The 17,538-nt window shown below is 53.0% G+C and overlaps 7 protein-coding genes across 7 annotated transcripts; 5 read left to right on the forward strand and 2 right to left on the reverse strand.

Moving 5' to 3' along the window:
* Positions 1-256: 256 nt before the first annotated feature.
* Positions 257-1,630, reverse strand: M409DRAFT_25047 (uncharacterized protein; the record flags this gene model as incomplete). Its single annotated transcript, XM_033807519.1, has 1 exon — positions 257-1,630. One exon carries the CDS (start codon positions 1,628-1,630, stop codon positions 257-259), a length of 1,374 nt encoding a protein of 457 aa, XP_033665542.1.
* Positions 1,631-2,709: 1,079 nt separating this feature from the next.
* Positions 2,710-4,305, forward strand: M409DRAFT_25048 (uncharacterized protein; the record flags this gene model as incomplete). The annotated part of the gene is made up of 1 exon (XM_033807520.1): positions 2,710-4,305. One exon carries the CDS (start codon positions 2,710-2,712, stop codon positions 4,303-4,305), a length of 1,596 nt encoding a protein of 531 aa, XP_033665543.1.
* Positions 4,306-4,580: 275 nt separating this feature from the next.
* M409DRAFT_25049 (uncharacterized protein) lies at positions 4,581-6,167 on the forward strand (the record flags this gene model as incomplete). Its single annotated transcript, XM_033807521.1, has 1 exon — positions 4,581-6,167. One exon carries the CDS (start codon positions 4,581-4,583, stop codon positions 6,165-6,167), a length of 1,587 nt encoding a protein of 528 aa, XP_033665544.1.
* Positions 6,168-6,245: 78 nt separating this feature from the next.
* On the forward strand, positions 6,246-6,782 carry M409DRAFT_25050 (uncharacterized protein; the record flags this gene model as incomplete). Its single annotated transcript, XM_033807522.1, has 1 exon — positions 6,246-6,782. The coding sequence occupies one exon, from the start codon at positions 6,246-6,248 to the stop codon at positions 6,780-6,782; it is 537 nt and encodes a 178-aa protein (XP_033665545.1).
* A 547-nt stretch (positions 6,783-7,329) lies between these two features.
* Positions 7,330-8,649, forward strand: M409DRAFT_25051 (uncharacterized protein; the record flags this gene model as incomplete). Its single annotated transcript, XM_033807523.1, has 1 exon — positions 7,330-8,649. One exon carries the CDS (start codon positions 7,330-7,332, stop codon positions 8,647-8,649), a length of 1,320 nt encoding a protein of 439 aa, XP_033665546.1.
* A 765-nt stretch (positions 8,650-9,414) lies between these two features.
* On the forward strand, positions 9,415-9,966 carry M409DRAFT_37036 (uncharacterized protein; the record flags this gene model as incomplete). Its single annotated transcript, XM_033810660.1, has 3 exons — positions 9,415-9,637; positions 9,729-9,825; positions 9,897-9,966. The coding sequence occupies 3 exons, from the start codon at positions 9,415-9,417 to the stop codon at positions 9,964-9,966; spliced, it is 390 nt and encodes a 129-aa protein (XP_033665547.1).
* Positions 9,967-10,298: 332 nt separating this feature from the next.
* Positions 10,299-17,384, reverse strand: M409DRAFT_56477 (uncharacterized protein; the record flags this gene model as incomplete). Its single annotated transcript, XM_033813305.1, has 1 exon — positions 10,299-17,384. One exon carries the CDS (start codon positions 17,382-17,384, stop codon positions 10,299-10,301), a length of 7,086 nt encoding a protein of 2,361 aa, XP_033665548.1.
* Positions 17,385-17,538: the final 154 nt, after the last annotated feature.

The following is a 17,538-nucleotide window of genomic DNA, read 5'->3' on the forward strand; positions in this document are numbered from 1 at the left end:
ACATGTGAGTACTTGCTTCTCTTGGTGGTGAGCTCGAAGCTTGAGAGAGCTCAGCTCGATGGTGGCTGGGTATGGGTGAAAGGATGCTGGAGATTGTAGCAGATTTGTAAAAGTTGTATACGAAGGAACTGTATCCCAGTCAGCAGACTATCCATTTGAGATGCTGTTTTATCTTCTCCAATGCAAGACCGCATTGATCATTCCTTTGTCCATATCCAAAAACGCCACGCTCAATGACTGCGGCCGACCCATTGTTCTATTCATCAATACACATCTTTCTTGCCTTTGCGGGTATCGCCCAATCGACCTCCTCCATAATCGCATACGCTTCAAAAGGTGCGCCCCTGGGTTTCCGCTTCTTCTTCTCTTTCTGGGCGACTTTATCAAACTCCTTCACTTCAACCCAAAACTCGGGTGTGAAGCCTTGTACTGAAGCCCAACCCCTTATCATTGCACGCCAGTAACACGCTTCGGCGGCTGGGGTGAGATATCGTTCTCTGAATGTTCTTCTCGCGTTGTCCGCAATCTTTTGCGACTCTGGGAAGTTGGCTGGTTTGCTCAGCTTCTTCATATGTCCAGGGAGATCGCTGAAGTCCCGCTTCACTTGGATATAGTTCTGGTCTGGACCTTCCTTTTTCATCAAGTGGTGATAGAGCTCGATCCACTCCAGCTCGTGGGAAAATAGGATCGAGTGGCAGTTCAAGAGGTACTTCAGACGTCCACTGTAGGTGTTGCCTTCGGTTTGTGCCACGAACATGTAGGAACAGTGGTCCTGCATGGTCAGAAGGCGTTCTTCGATGTTGGTCTTGTTTGACCAGTCCAGTGTTTGAACATCGGACCACGGCTTGCCCTCGGAATGCTCCACAAGACCATGCCGTACGTCCTTCGATCCCACGGCCAACGAGCCTCGCCAGACAAGCTTCGGGACCTTATCCACGAACTCGTCCTCTTCATGCTCTAGTACCTCTTGCAACTCTGCGTACGATCGCAGTCCAACATCCGGCCAAGCCCACAGACCAAAGTCGGGCATGAGCCATAGCTTCTCCTGATGCGCTCGCCTTGTATATGCCCATGTCGTCTCTTTCCCGTATTGATCGTGCAATGCAAAGTCGTGGACGGTGAAACTGAACTCAATGTCTGGTAGCTTCCCTGGATATGCGGTAATCGCCCGATGGATCGCATTCAGCGTTGAAATCGTTCTCGGTCGATGGTTATGGTCCGTCACCGCATGTGGATCGACAATATACAACTGGTTGTCGTGTATCATTGCTCTTACAATTCCATCTCCTCTCCATTCCACCTCCACTTCATCTGGAGTGATCTTTCCCCATTTCTCCAGCCTGTGTGCTACCGCTCTGTCGATCTCCTTGTATAGCCCCGGGAATGCAATATCACACTGCTCTTCTGAGAGGCCATAGTTGCGACCATCTCTTTTGTAGTCAAAGTGCCAGTTGTTGTGCTTTCCAGGTCGATCTTCCTTCGGCTTGCCATGCGATTCGTGCTCTTGGGGCTCTGGCCGGTAACTTCCCACGTATTCAGAGGCGAATGCGCTCTTTCCCGAAGTCGCGAAGAATATCAGAGCGCCGGCGATAAGGATGAAGATCGTGCCGTACAACGCGACAGTGCGCATTTTGGCGTCTCGTGTCACTCGGGCGTCGTGGTGGCGTGTCGCACAATCATGTCAATCGCACAGTCGGATCCATAGGGCTCGAGGATGGCGTCGCTATGAGGAGGGAAATGCCACAATGAAGACACTGGATGAGATTCAAGCACGCAACAATCGCTCGCAGCTTACCCTGAGTACTGCCATGCGCCGTCAATTTGCCAATCAATCAGCCGCCAGCGATTCGAGCGAATCCTGACATCGCTTGCGAAAGTTGGGGGGAAGTCTTGGCCAGAGCCAGCCAAAAGCCTCAACGGCGCCAACATGCCGTGCTCGTCCATTCCCACTGCCATCAGCTCGGAATGTGAAAAGGGGCAGAGTTCGCACTTGAGAAGATGGCCTGGAAGAATGAAGGCGGCGTGCCTGATACTCATCAAATCTGTGCCTGGTCGACATACGCATGCTTCGACTCGTCATCAGTCCCACGGCCACGTCGACTCTCATTTCCCCGATCATCGCCAGGCCATTGCAATGAATCTTTCACAACTTCCACGTTCCGAGTATCAGGAAAGGCAGTAACACGCGGGATCACAAGCTGTTCGAATGGATGAAAGAACTGAAAGCCAGCTGCTATTGCTCACACAACGCACGCCGTGAGCAATGAGCTCCGCGACCTGTCATCCTCGAACACCACGGCCTCAACCAGGCCATCAAGCAGCTCTCTCGGTCCTTCAAAGACGACGTAAAGTCTGGGCAAAGTGACCAGAAACAAACAGAGCCGATCGATGGCAGTTCTGCCAGCTACACCTTGGCTATTGGAATCCTTGCCCCGCATCAACTGCCAGTCTGCAAGTACAAAGGGGGGTTACGATTGACTTGCAGGCAGGAGGAGCTAGGTAGGCGAGCAAGGTGAGGTCTCGTTATTGTTCTACGCTCACTACGGCCTGATTTCAAAATGCACGTTTACAAGTCTCAGTACGAGGACATAGATCTGCCAAAGGTTGACATACTAACTTTGTTATTCGGTCTGTACCACTTGGCGTCTTCATCAAGATTAGATCCTGACAAGTCTAGAATCGAACTGGTGTTCTGCGAAAGAGGACACCATGATCCATACATGCGCCGATAACCCACAGAATGGAGTCACCAAAGCAGAAGCCCGCGACCTCGTTCGGCAGATAGCATACGTCCTTCGCCATCGATTCGACATTGGCCGTCAAGGCCCTGGAAAAGATGTTGTGGTCTCAACATCTTCACTCAGTCCTTTTGTGTCAATCGTTTTCTACGGCATCATGGCGGCAGGGGGAGTCTACAGCGGAGCTAGCACAGCGTTCACTGTAGGCGAGCTTGTTCGGCAGATCAAGACATCTGAGGCAAAGCTATTGATCTGCTCTAGAGAGTACGAGGAGCGAACGATCGCAGCTGCGAAGGAATGTCATCTCCCGTCGGACAGGATGCTGGTCATCGACAGCTCCGTTCCCAGGCAGTGGAAACTTCTCTCCTCCGGCTTCTCGCAGGCTGACGTGCTTCAATCCTTTGGTGGAAGAATGATGGATTGGCAACGATTCACGAGCCCGCGGGACCTGGAGAGTATCACAACCTGTCTTCTCTTCTCGTCTGGTACCACAGGGCTACCAAAGGGCGTCCGATTGAGCCATTGGAACCTCGTTGCGAGCGGCATCTGCAGCATGGAGCCTGGTACCAAGTACAAAGCCAGACGCGCACAGGAAGGCAAGCCATTCACGTGGCGAACCATTGCCCATCTACCCATGGCTCACATCGACGGTATCCAGCAATACAGCATCAATCCCTTCTACATGGGAGGTACAACCTACTGGATGCCCAAGTACGATTTTGACAAGTTCATCGAGTGCAGCAGGAAGTACCAAACGACCTACCAATTTTCAGTGCCGCCAATTTGGCTTCAGGTTGCGAAGAGTGATAAAGTCACAGGCCACTTCGACAACCTCGAGATCGCGTGCAGCGGTGCAGCGCCTATGGGCCTGGAGCTGGCGAAAGAAGTCAGCAATAAGCTTGGACGGGGCAAAATCTTTATGACCCAAACCTGGGGAACGACAGAGACCGATGGCTCGATCACGGCGACTGACTGGGAGACAAGAGACGAGACAGGCGCCGTTGGAGGGATATTACCAAATGTCAAGCTACGCATCGTGGATGACGACAACAAGGATATGCCTTCCGGTGAAGTAGGAGAAGTCCTAGTATCGGGTCCCATTGTCTGTCAGGGATATCACAACAACCCGTCGGCCAATGCTGCTGCATTTCTCGAGGAGTTTTATCGGACCGGAGACGTGGGGTATATCAAGAATGGTCTGGTCTATCTCGTGGACCGAAAGAAAGAGCTCATCAAGTACAAGGGTCTGCAGGTCGCTCCGGCGGAACTCGAAGATCTACTCATGTCGCATTCGAAAATTGCTGATGCAGCAGTGATTGGGGTGCAGTCGGAGAGACTTGGCACAGAGGTTCCGAAGGCTTTCGTAGTGGCTTCTCAGTCGAAGGATGGCACTTCAGTATCGGCGAAGGAAGTTCTGGATTTCGTCAAGGCGAACCTTTCGAGTCACAAGCAATTGCGTGGTGGAGTTGAGTTTGTGGACGAGATTCCTAAGAGTGCTTCGGGGAAGATACTGAGGAAGGAGCTGCGAACGAGGCCGTATGTTGAGGAAGAAAAGGCGAAACTATAGAATATACACATCTCTTGATATGGTGCTATAACTATGACTTTGGATTGGCACGTTGCTGCATGTGATTAGAATTGCCGGTGAGTGAATATATCGGATATTCGGCTATTCGCCGGCTAAATCCAATAGCCGGAGAATGCGCCCACACACCCTTGCATGTGGGACTCGACCTCAGTCGTCAAAATGGCTGAGAAATCAATGCGGGCAATTCTTTCAGTCAGTCCATCTCACCTTTGTGAAGTGAGTCGCGACCTTGTTCCTCGAATACATCATTTACCATGAACGCCCTACGACCCGTGAGCAGTTTCGCAAGATCTGCTCCCCGTGCCCTGCGAAAGACCAATCCTCGAACCCGATTTGCACCATTCGCCCAGTCGACAAGATCGATATCGAACGAGCCAGAACGACCCGCTCAAGCCTTTGCCGCACAGCCTGTCCAAGATGAAGCTCCATCAGGTCGCTCGATTTCGAATCCTCAATTGTCCTTCCCATGCCTTGACAATGCCGAGAATCGCACGCAAGAGTTGAACAAAAAGCGCTCGTTATCTGGTCCTGAGCCTTCGTACACGACGGGAAATCACGAGGTGTTCCACTCGTCAGAGCCGTTTCTGCTAGACTGGGGAGGTGTGCTTCCGTCGTTCGACATTGCGTGGGAGGCTTGGGGCACATTGAACAAGGACAAAAGCAATGCGATCCTCCTGCATACCGGTCTCTCTGCTAGCAGCCATGCTCATAGCACTGAAGCCAATCCGAAACCAGGATGGTGGGAGAAGTTCATTGGCCCTGGTGCGCCTTTGGATACCAACAAGTATTTTGTGATATGCACGAATGTACTTGGTGGATGCTATGGCAGTACGGGGCCGAGTAGCATTGACCCCTTGAGTGGACAGCATTATGGCACAAGCTTCCCGATCTTGACCATGTCAGATATGGTTCGTGCTCAATTCCGGCTCCTTGATGAAATGGGCATCCAGACATTGTACGCAAGCGTGGGATGCAGTATGGGAGGCATGCAGAGTCTGGCAGCCGGCGTTTTGGATACCGAACGCGTGGCTCGCATCGTCTCTGTTTCTGGATGTGCACGAAGCCATCCGTACAGTATTGCTATGAGACACACTCAGCGTCAGGTTCTGATGAATGACCCCAATTGGGCGAAGACTCGTGGGAACTACTACACCAGTATCCCACCCCACACTGGTATGAAGCTTGCTCGTGAGATCGCTACCATCACATACAGATCTGGGCCTGAATGGGAGAAGCGCTTTGGCAGGCAACGAGCAGATCCCAGCAAGCCGCCTGCGCTCTGTCCGGACTTTCTGATTGAAACATATCTCGACCACGCCGGCGAAAAGTGGTGTCTTGAGTACGATGCCAACAGTCTGCTCTATGTCAGCAAAGCGATGGATCTCTTCGACCTGGGTGCTCAGCTACAGGAAGCCACTGCCTCGCGACGACAAGCTAACGCCGACAAACTGCAGGGCGCCTTCTTAGAACAAGCCAAGCAAGACCGCTGCACTTTGAGCCTGCCAGACGAACCTTACGAAGAGCAAGAGTCGTCCGCCGACCTGATGGCATCCAACGTCTCAGACTCCGCACGCCCAAGCCAACCTTCTGCCGGTCCACCAGAAGATCTCATCAAGGGCCTCACATCACTACGAGATATCCCAACATTGGTACTCGGCGTCGCATCAGATATACTATTCCCAGCTTGGCAGCAGCGAGAGATTGCAGAGACACTTCGCAAAGTCGGCAACCGTAGCGTCACTCACGTTGAACTTGGCGAGGATCGATCGCTTTTTGGACACGATACGTTCTTGTTGGATCTTGAGGGTGTTGGTGGAGAGATTCGGCGGTTCTTGGGGTGAGGCGAAGGAACTGTCTACAAACTCGCAAGTCCTCGCCGTCAGCATATCCGGATAGAGGGTCAAGGTGTCTGGACAAGAATGGAGCCCGAGGTTCGAAGTATGTTCAAGTTCTCCGTGGTGTACAACGCGCCGCACTGTGGCGTTCGTGCCCGCAACACCGGCCTGTTTCGCATCCTCCGAGAAAAGATGTGGCTCCAATACGCCGACCGCAGTGCTGATATCAGCGAGACGCTCGACTCTATCGAATTGTTAAATTTCGACAGCGCGAGGCACACCGTGCGCGAAATTATCCTGCCATCGATGGTCCTGAGAGACCATCTTACCGTGCAGCTTGTACTTGAACTTTCTCCGGTAAAACCGAACGGTCGGCTTTACGCATCGTCTAGCGACGGTGAGTGGACCTGTTTTCGTATGGATGCTGAGTTTGAGGCCATCTGGGGCGACTTGAACTGTGTCCAAATCTGTCTCGAACTCGTAGAGGAGGGATGGATGGTCGAAACCCATCGGTTCGACCTCTTAGCGCTACAAGACGGGCGTATCGCGCTGCCAGATGGCCATGTCGTGGGATCCAACGGCGGCGTCGATGGGGCATGTGCTTGGCGGCAGAGGCCTTGATACAAAAGGAGATCGGACAGTGGGGCGTGAAATGTTGATCCAGACGGGCATTTTGAGTTTGGAGGGCCCATACTTCAGGCTGCCCGTACAAGAAAACTCACAACTTATCGTCCTCCGTCCTCCATCCTCCATCTGTGCTTTACTACTGCCATCACGAGACTGCAACACCGCCTGGGCAACCGCCTTCCCGTGGCGGCTTCTTGCGTCGCTTTCAACTTTCACATGCAGACTCCACCTTCCAATAACGTCACGCCCCGAACACCTAACTAAACACAGCATCGAATCACTCGAGACTGCCACTGTTTGCGCCGCGCACTTGAACTGTCCGCATTCACTGCCCGTCACCTCCATGAGCTCGGACGACTCACAACATGACAATAAGCACAACCAACAAAGACAACCCGCACATCTGTTCGATCACGACAAGCATACATATTCCACCTCCGAAACCTCACAAACCAACATTCACAGCGTCGCAACCCGCGATACCTTTCGGCACCCTCTTCACACTGCCGCCGTCCAAGCGCCGTCGCACTAGAAATCCGTGATGGCGCATCAACAGGCCATGGAAGGCGAAAACTTGCATGGCTCGGTTGGATATCCCGCTGAACAAATGGACGGATGGGACGAAACCTGGAATAGATCTCTACTCACATATGAACCTGTATATCTCGGCCATCCCCACGAGCAGGCAGAAGAACAAGTCACTGAGCCGTTTCATTGGCAATACCCCAACTGGGCTCGACCAGGATACCAACTCTATTACTACAAGGGCTACGGCTACTTCGACCATCCTCTATACACGAGTCAAACACCAGACGGCCAGACGCTGCTCGCAAGCTATGGCAATGAGCAGCGCTTCAAGCAACCCCCTGTAGCCGCGCCTTCGGAGCCCACGCCGGCTCGTCCCAAGCAAGAAATGGTCGATGTCTACTTTGACGACGAGTTCCTGGAGGAGATGCCACTGAGACTGCTCACTCGCTTCTCCGTTGTGGCGAGTGTTACGTTCTGGAAAACGAAAAAGAGTGGAGGTAGACGGGCGGATGAGCAATCGGACGAGAGAGAGAGTCCGACAAGTAAGATGGTTGACTCGGTCATGTCCGGTACAATTCCAGTCCTCGAGAACACCACACCCACGGCGCCGAAGAAATGGAGGGATACCTCCCCTTCAGCTACATCTGACTCCACAGTTTTCGACACATGGTCGACTTCCCGCAGTAGATCGGACACGAGGACGACAGAGTTGACCATTCCCGAAGAGTTTGCGGACGAATCCTATGTTCCGGATCACCCTGACGTCGAGGCTACTCCTCACGTTGGAGGTGGCAAAAGCGCAGCACGCCGTCGTCGTCGGCGGCGTGCTGCCGCCAAGAAAGGGAAGAAAGAGCTTCATCTGGGTCTGAACGTCCGTGAGCTGCCCACTAAAGAGGTTGTTCTTGAAGCTATCGCCTGGATGAAGAGTAACGAAGAGCGACACGGAGACCAAACTCTGCCTTATGGTCCCGAAGACCTCAGCAAGCTGGGTCTCGAGGACATCGTCGAGCTGTATCAAGTAGCGCTGGCCTTTGGCCTTCAACCATGGCCGGGAAGACTGAAGATGGAGCTCAACGAAAGGATCTCCAGCACATGCCTCGACTTCAAGACCTTTCGCGATATCACGAGATGGCTCCCTTTTGCCGACTCGGGCGTGGCTCGGGCGATCAATCAAGTTTACTATCACATGCGTCGAGGCAGCTACACAGCCGCTGAAGCCGAAATCTTCGATATGTACATGTCAAGGCCTGGGAATGAGCGTCTGCAGTCCAGGGCACACGAGCTTCACGTTGTACGCCAGCAGCCTTGGGAGCAGGAAAACAATCCGTCTTGAGGCCGCGGGGCTTCTAACGATGTACTGCAGCACTAACAAGCCATTGCCTGGTGTCAGGATAGACCTGGAGAGAAGGGGCACAATGAAGATGTAGAAACGCCGCACAAGCAACAGCATACCGGCGTTCTCGATTCTCCTGACTGCACCCCAAGATGTAAGTGAGGACGGCTGCGTATAGACGACAGTAAGAAGGGAGAGGTCCCAATGGTGCTGCTGTGCCTGGTGCACACTATGGATGAATAGCGAGAAGAGGCACTGCGACTATGACGGTCTGCTTATTGATAGAGCTGGGCAATTCATGGCACGCCTTGCAAAGTCTATATTCAATGATTGAGCCATGATGTGTAACACCTCTCTTACGTGATGCCCGGAAGTCAGGCCATTGACTCCCCATCTCGCATCCACATCCGCATTTATGACTGTTATGTCCTTTGATCTCAAGCCAGCTAGTTTTCCGATGAGATGCTCGGCCAGCATCGGCCAAAGCGGCCCCGCCACATGATGATAGTTACATAAGGCCAAGGGTAATACACCCCGTTTGCGACATGAATGAACGGCACGCCCTACCTGTCCCTAATCCAATCTGCAAAGCTATCTAATCTAGAGCTCCCTAGCTATAAAACTTTTCCTATCTCCACCTCACCTCACTGCATGCTAATAACACGCAGTCTCACCACATCCATCCATCCATCGTTCTTCCTCACCAGACCGCCCTCGCCGATCGTAATCTCCCGCCAGCACTTCCACACAACAAGACTAGCAACCATGGCCCCCAAACAAGTCGTCCTCACGGACAAGGCCCCCAAGCCTCTAGAGGGCATCCTCAGCCAAGCCATCGTCGCCAACGGCGTCGTCTACTGCTCCGGCCAAGTCGCCGTGGACCCCGCGACGGGGAAGCTGGTCGAGGGGACGGTGGGCGATCGGACGCATAGGATTATTCAGAACTTGACGAGTGTGTTGGAGGGCGCGGGGACGAGTATTGAGAATGGTGAGTGGGCAGCTTGATAACGCAACTTCAGAGCTTTTTGGTGGGGGTGTTTTTTGGGTATAGGTGCTGATGAGATTTGGGTGGGAAATAGTTGTTAAGGTTAGTGTCTTCATTGCCGATATGAAGGACTTTGGCGCTATGAATGAGGTTTACGCGCAGTATTGGGGCGAGAATAAGCCTTCTAGGACGTACGTTTTCCCCTCCTCCCAAAGCCAACCCCGTCCTCACAGTTTGTACTGACATGAGATGTGTATTCAAGTTGCGTCGCCGTCAAGCAACTCCCCCTCGGCACTGACGTCGAGATCGAATGCGTGGCGGTCCTCCCGTAAGAGATACCTTGCCAGCATGTCCCTCTTGAGATCAAAGGCCTTAGAGAGGGTACTAATGCTTTTTTGGCTGTGTAGAGACGGGAAGAGTCGCCTTTGAGGAAATTGGCGGATTATGATGCCGTTGAATTGATTGGAGGTTATGGCTTTCTCGCTCGCTCGACCGCTATGCAGATGAAATGAAGCAAATCAAAAACGCCACTGTTATGAATGCCACGGCCGTAGGTTGTACAGTCTCTCCTGTTGTTCACAGGATCGCGAAGAACTGTGTGAATCCCTGAAAACTACTCCTCAAACGCCATCACTGAAATACACCCACCTCCTGTACACACATCTCATTCAAACTCCATAGCCGGACTCTTCTGCCGTGGCGCTTGATAATAGATCATCCCACTCGACAACTTCTTCGCTCTCGTCCTCTTAGGTTTCATGAAGGCCGGCCCGCCGGGGACAGCAGGTTCTGGCGCGGGCTCCTCGGTTTGCGGCTCAGGTGTAGGTGGAAGACGGGTGTTGTGATTGGTAGCTCTGGAAGATGGTCTGTTAGATCTTGATGCCGGTCGTCCAGATGCTGAGCCCGGTCTATGGAAGCTAGGCATGTGAGGACGGTGGCCGTCTGAAGAGATGCGGTCTTTCACGCGACGGAGGAAGCCCGGTTTGGAGGGCGAGTTCTTGTCGGGATGCAGGTGGGGACTATGTTCTGATGCTTCAGGTCTTTCGAAGTTGGCAGAGGAACCGCTGAGGTCGTGGGCTGTGCTGCCGTTTGTACGTCTTGACGCAGGTCTCTTCGTTGGCGAGGGCTCCGACACGACTCGCTGTTGAGGACGAGGATGCACGTCTGAAGGCTCTTTGACTCGCATAAGGGATCTTTGCGTAACGGGGGCGTATCGTTCGCGTCCGCGGAAAGGTTGCGAGGTGGCTTCTGGACTGTCTCTGCTGCCCGGGAATGGCACTTTGGGCACAGCTGGGGGCTCAGGGCTGACTCTCCTCTCCTGCAGTGATGACCGTGGAAGGGAAGTAGAGTTTCGCGGGTTGCTAGTCCTCTGCATCAACGGCGGACGCTCCTCAGACACTCGTGTCCGTGTTCGTCGAGGCTGTAGAGTAAAGTCGTCCTCGGCAGGTGGTATTATCTTCGTCCTGACTGGGGTATTGTGCGCACTTTGCGCTTTCTCAGCCTGCAATTGCTCAGATCGTGAGTGCAAATCTCCAAACTCATCCTCGAACTGCGATGGATCCAGGGACAAGTCGCCCTCTAGTCTATACCTGTTGTTGAGCAGCTCTGCAATCTTTCTGTCGTACTCTTGCGTAATGGTCTGGAACTCCTCGGCATGCTTCAACGCAATCTGTGACTTTCGTTTCGCAATGCGCTTGTTGTAATCTTGCACCAGTCGTTGCTCGGCCGTTCGCAAAGCTCTAGCCTTGCCCACAGGCAGACTGGAGAGCATCGCAGCTTGTTCGCTTGGGTCGTCAAAGTCGGCGTCGTACTGTGCTACGAGATCCCTTCGGTCCTTTGCAAATGCCGCGGCTTGCGTCGATGTGATCATCTTGTCCATCCGCTCTTTGTCGCCGGCGAGCTTCTCGAGCTTGGATTGGTAGTCAGAAGCTAGCTGATCTTTCGCTCGCTGGAGTTCGCCAACATGCTCTTCAATCTTGCGTGAGAACAGCTGCTCGTTGGCCGTGATCACGCTTCCGAGTTCGGACAATTCAGCATGGGCATCGTGCAGGTAGTCTTCGAAAGAGCGAGTCTTCCAAGCCATGTCAACTTCATCCTTTGCTTGTCTCTGACCAGGACTCATCGGCGTCACTGGGCGAATACTCTTGCGTCTTTCAGACTTGACTTGCTGGACTGAGGCAAGGTCGACTTTTGGCTCAGAGATGAGCTGATCAGTCTGTACAAGAGCATCACTAGTGTTTCTCGTAGGTGGTTTCGGCCTTGCGCGCTGAGCAAGCAGTGCTTCGAGCTCCTTGATGAGAAAGTCGTTCTGTCGTGTCAGCTCCGTCTTCTCGTCCAGTCTCTTCTGCAACGTCAACCTCATCGCGGCCCGCTCTTCTTCCAAGCTGTCCAGCTGCAACTTCATAGCCGCAAGCTCCTCGTTCGTGCCAGTATTCTTTGGCGTATTGGCACCAGTCGAATACTTGCTCTGCAACTCACGCAGCGTTCCCTGGACCTTCTCAAGCTGCGAGGTCAGGTCTTCTTTCTCCTTCTGCAAAGAAGAGATCTCCTCAACCGAAGAATCCTTTGCTTCTGCCGTCCGTTTCTCCGCTTGCGAGACTTGTTTTCGAAGCCCAGCCAGACTCCTCTCGGCTTCAGCTTGCCCAGTGAGCGAGGCGTCCAGGCGACTTTGCAGGGCTGCAATTTCCGAATCGAAAGCAGACTGTTTCGATGACAACTCAGCTTCTCTCTCCGAGTGTAGACGATTCTCCAGCTCAGTCAACTTCGACTGCTGCTCCGTTTCGAGCCGTAGCATGTCGCCCTGATGATACTCTGTCGATTCTTGACGAGCCTTCTCGATTGCAGCACGTGCTTGGTCAAGACTGGCCTTAAGCTCCTTCGCGTGACTCTGCTCCAACTCAGTGAGTTGAGCGGCAGCTTGCTTCTGCGCATTGGACCGAACCTGGGCCACTGCATCCTGATGACGTTTCTTCAAGTTCTTGATTTCAGCTTGACCACTTTGTCGAGATCGTTCAACAGCAGCTTCAAGAGCAGCTCGGTGCTGCTGTTCGGCTGCAGCGGCTCTCTCCTTCGCTTGGGTATCTGCACTGCTGACTGCCAAAGCCAACGCCTCTGCACGTTGAAGTTCCAATTCTTTCACCTTTTGAGCCAATGATTCTTCGTGACTGCCCCGAAGATCCAGTAAGGCGGTGTCATGTTGGCTCTTCACCTCATCAAGCCTTGAAGTCCAGGCCGACTCGCTATCTCCCAATGCTTCCTGGTGGCTCGCTTGCTGCGCTTCCAATGACGCTTGAAGTTCCTGAATGTGGTTCTCATGTTCAAGCCGCAAATTTTCGACCTCGCTCTGGCTCGTCTTCTCCGCTTCTTCGAGGGCCATTCTATGTTCAGATCGTAGCGTGGTCAGTCGTCCATTCGAATCAGTCTCTGCCTCAGCCAATTGAGCTTGCAAGACGGTCTCATGCTCCGCTTTCGTATTCTCCATCTCTTGCTGCAAAGACCTCAGTCGCTCTTCATGCTCTTGATTCAGCTTTTGCATAGCAGCGTGTCCGTCAGCCTTCGCCATGTCCAGAGTCTTGTCATGCTCAATACGAAGCTTCTCCACTTGTTCTGCAGCGGCTACTTTGCTGTCGCTGGACGCTTTCTCTTGCTTCTGCCGCTCTTCCTCGCGGCTTGCGAGCAGCGATGCTCGAAGATTGCCGAGCTCCTTCTCATGCTCAGCCAACATGCTGGCGATCTTGGTGTCATGCTCGCCAAGCGCTTGATCCCGGACTTCTTGATGTTGTGCCTCTCTGGCTTTCAGCTCCTGAGCGTGTCCCTCGCGAAGCCTCTCAAGATCTGCAGTGGCTGACGCCCGGAGCGTCTGTATCGCCGCTTCGTGCTTGTCTTCCTTTTCACGATCCGAGAGCGTGCTTGCTTGCCGTGCATTATCTAGCAGTCTTGCATGCTCTGCTTTGAGATCGGCAATCGCAGACTGATGCTCATCTTGCAAGCTTGACAGCTTCTCTGAACGATCGTTGTTGATCGCGTTGACGTGGGTCTGATGTTCAGAACGGAGACCGGTAAGAGTCTCGTCGTGCTCTCGTTCCAGGTTGGATTGGGCAGCCTCGGTCTCCTTTCGAAGGCCTTGCAATTGGTCCTCGTGCCTAGATCCTTGCTCTTTCATTGCTTCGTCGTGGGTAATCCTAAGCTTTTCAAGGTCCAAACTATGCGCAGATTGCAGATTCTGAAAGGCAAGATCATGTGCAGCCTGCGCAGCAGTAGACCTGTCCTGCGCTTGCGCAAGCTCATCACGCAAGCCTTTCAATTCTTCGTCGTGCTTCGCTTGAGAATCCTTGACGCCACGATCATGCTGCTCTTGTATCTGCTGGATCGCTACACTGTGCGAGGAGCGCAAGTCTTCCATTGCATCACGCAAGCCCTTCACTTCTGTATCGTGTTCCGACTGAGCCTCTACGATAGTTCGATCATGTTCATCTCGCAGCTGCTGGAGTGCTGCACTGTGCGAGGAGCGTAAGTCCTCCACCGCGGCGTCGTGCTCAGCTTTGGAGGCGATCATTCGATCTTCACCCTGTGTCAATGCAGTACGAAGGTCATTGAGCTCATTGTTATGGGCGGAACGCAGCTCCCCAAGCTCGCCTTCATGATTCGACTTTAGCCTATCCAGTTCAGTACCGTGGGCAGACTGCAGTTGCTCAGCAGCAAGTTCGTGACCTGCGTAAGCAGCAGCGAGGGTCTCTTGCGCAGAGACAAGATCCTTCTTCAGGCCAGAAATCACAGACTCGTGGTCAGAGAGTAGTGTATCTATCTTTGCGTCATGGGTTGCCACGGTATCTTCATGTTGTTCTTTGGCCTTTGCAGTTTGGGCTTGGAGGTCGGCGTCATGTTTCTCCTGCATCTGCGAAGTGAGGGCTTCGTGCTGCTTTCGGATGTCACTGAGTGCGTCGGCATGAATGTTTTCCAGGCTCCTGCGACTGGCTTCTGCGCGGCGAAGAGCTTCCTCATGCCTTTCCTGAATTTCTCTTGCCTTTGCCTCATTTTCAGAATGGAGCCTGGCAAGTTCAAAGTCATGCTCTTGTTGGAGCTCTGCCAGCCGTGCCTCTCCGTGTGCATGAGCCTCCTGTCTTCCTTGCTGTATAGAGTCTGCATGTTCAGAGACCAGAAGTTGCCTCTCCTTCTCGTGGTCATCTTGGAGGCCCTCAAGGCGGTGCTGAAAGTCTTGATCTTTCTGCGCCAGTACGACCGAGTGCGCCTCATCTGACTCACTTCTGGCTTGACCCAGACTCCTTGTATGTTCTGTCGCTAGTACTTCCTTCTCACGCTGATGCTCAGACCTGAGTTGATCCGTTCGCTGCTTAGCTTCTGCAAGAGCATGGATGTGCTCCTGCCGCATTCGCTCAGTCTCACTAGTGTGCTGGCCCTTGAGCGTGTCCTGCTCCCGAGCATGCGCGTCTTTCAGTTCTTGCGACATCTTGTCATTTTCTTGCTTCACCTGCTCAAGTGCTCGTTGGTGGTATTCATTCAAGTCTGCAATTTTGCCACTGTGGTCCTGACCAGAGCTTTCTGCCGAATCCTTGTACTCCAAGTGCAGGCGATCTACTTCAGCGGCGTGGAAGGTCTTAAGATCCTCGAGAGCAGTTGAGTGCTTGCCAATGAGGTCCTGCAGTGCGTTTGCTCGTGCCTCTTCAGCCTCTTGGAGTCGCTTCTCTTTCGCTACCACTTCGTTGGTGAGATCGTTCACGCGCTTCTCATAGCTGGCTGTGCGAGTCTCCAAATGCTGACGAAGTTCAGAGACCTCTGCTAGGGACCTTTGAATCTCGTCGTTTCGAGAAGTCAACTCAGACGTTAAGTCCTGGATCTTCGACTCGGAGGATTTCTCAAGCTCAGCATGCACAGCACGTAAACTAGCCAGCTGCTGCTCGTTCTCCTCTACATTTATCTCCAAGTCACGGACTCGTGCTTGATGCTCTGCATCTTTCTTGACAAAACTGTCACGTAACGAGTCGGCAGTCTTCTCGTGAGAGACGATGGCATCCTTCAAGTCAGCGATTTGCTTGTCTGCCTTAGTCTGAACCTCCTCAAGACGTCGCCTCACATCATCCAGGTCGTCGCTGGCAGCTTGAGCGTGACTTCTGTGTTCTGCTTGAAGAGCTTCAATCTCTTGGGCATATCCAGCAGACGCGTCTTTAGCGGCACGTCTCGCTTCACGAAGCTCGTCATTGACATTTCGAAGCTGCTCATCATGAGTGGCTCTTACCGTCGATAGCTCCTGGCTGTGATTGTCTTTGACGGAAGAAAGCTCATCGTCATGAGCACTCGTAAGCCCGCCAATCTCTTCAACGTGCAAGGCCCTCAACTTGTCTAGCTCGCCATTGTGCTGCGACTTCGCCTCGTAAAGGTCCTTGGCACTTGACGTCTTCGTTCTTTCAAGCTCTTCGACATGAGCACTGTTCGCAAGACTGAGCGCTTCTTCGGCACGGCTGTTCCTTGCGTCGTGCTCTTCTTGAATATCGCGGACGGCCTGCTCATGTCGGGCTTTAGCATTTTGCAATTTTTCATCGTGAACCTTGACAAGATGCTCTCTTTCTGCCACTGCTTCCTGAAGCTTAAGACGAAAGTCTTCGATATCCTTCGCAAGTCTGCTAGCGTGGACATCCTTCTCGTCAAGCTCACTTTGCAGAGAAGTAATGTGTTTCCCATGAGCATCCGCGGCCTTCTTCTGCTCCTCGACGTGGCTACTGAGCTCACTGCATCGAGCGTCGCGTTCCTCACTCACTTGGTCAACAAGAGCCTCCGATTTCTCCAGCTTCTGCCTCAGCTCATCACTGATCGATTGATGCCGAGTTATTTCAGATTTTACATCAGCATGCTGCAATTGTACCTGCTCGAGCTGATTCTTTAAGTTGTCCTCGCTGACCTTGTGTTCTTCAACTGTGCGTTGAATTTTGTCCGCAGCCTTTTGATTCTCCAGCTCCAAATTCGAGACTCGTTCGCTGCTCGTCGCCAACCTTTGCTCAATCTCAGCCTTCAGCGCCTGCAATCTGGAGATCTGCTGGCTGGCCTCCTCATTCGAAGCATCTTTCTTCTCCTTCTCCTCTCGCAGCTCTTGCACTTGGAGTTGGTGTTGTTGAAGGGAGTATTTAAGGTCCTGCACCTGCTTGTCACTCTGCTGTTGTACTTCACGTATCCGCCGCTCCAAAGCTCCTTTCTCCTTTTTGACCTTGTTCAACTCTGATCGATATCCGCTTAGTGTGCCTTCCAGAGACTCCTTTTCACCCGTGAGACCGTCGACTTTTCTCTCGGCAGCTTCCAGCAACTGCTCCCCATTCTGCTTTACAATGAGCACTTCCTCCCTCGCTCTCTCTAGCTCCTCTTCTCGCTCGTCAAGTAGATCATCTGGCTCGGCCTCTGATTCAGTCTCGGGATCGGTCTGCGAGGGTCTCCGAATGAGGGTATGATGCTCGGTTTTGATGCGCTTCTTCAACTGGTCTAGCTCGTGGTAGATGTGCGCGGTGCTGACTGGCGTAGAGGAGCTTCTCTGTCGAAACACCTGTGCAGTGATACTGCCGGCGGATTGAGTCGGGGCATTCTTAGATCGGCTGATGAGGTGCTTGATGTGGTCAATCTCTTGGGTGAGGGTCCTCGTAGACCCGGCGGAGTCTGGTCGTTCGGTGGCATCTGAGGCATGACTGAGAGCTCCGCGACTCGAAGGCCGCGAACCACGGCCGAATGCAGAGCGTGGACTTTCAGCCATTGTCACCGCTATGCTGTCGCGCCCGATCTAGCCATCTTGACCAGGCGTGAATGCGTGGCAGCTTGCAAACTTCACTCTGCTTCGAGTGCTCAGGTAGACTAGTCATAGATATCTGGGCAGAACCCACTGCTGTTGTGTTAAAATGCGCGATCTA

This window comes from Zasmidium cellare (genome assembly GCF_010093935.1).
Source record: "Zasmidium cellare ATCC 36951 unplaced genomic scaffold M409scaffold_25, whole genome shotgun sequence".
NCBI lineage: Eukaryota > Fungi > Ascomycota > Dothideomycetes > Mycosphaerellales > Mycosphaerellaceae > Zasmidium > Zasmidium cellare.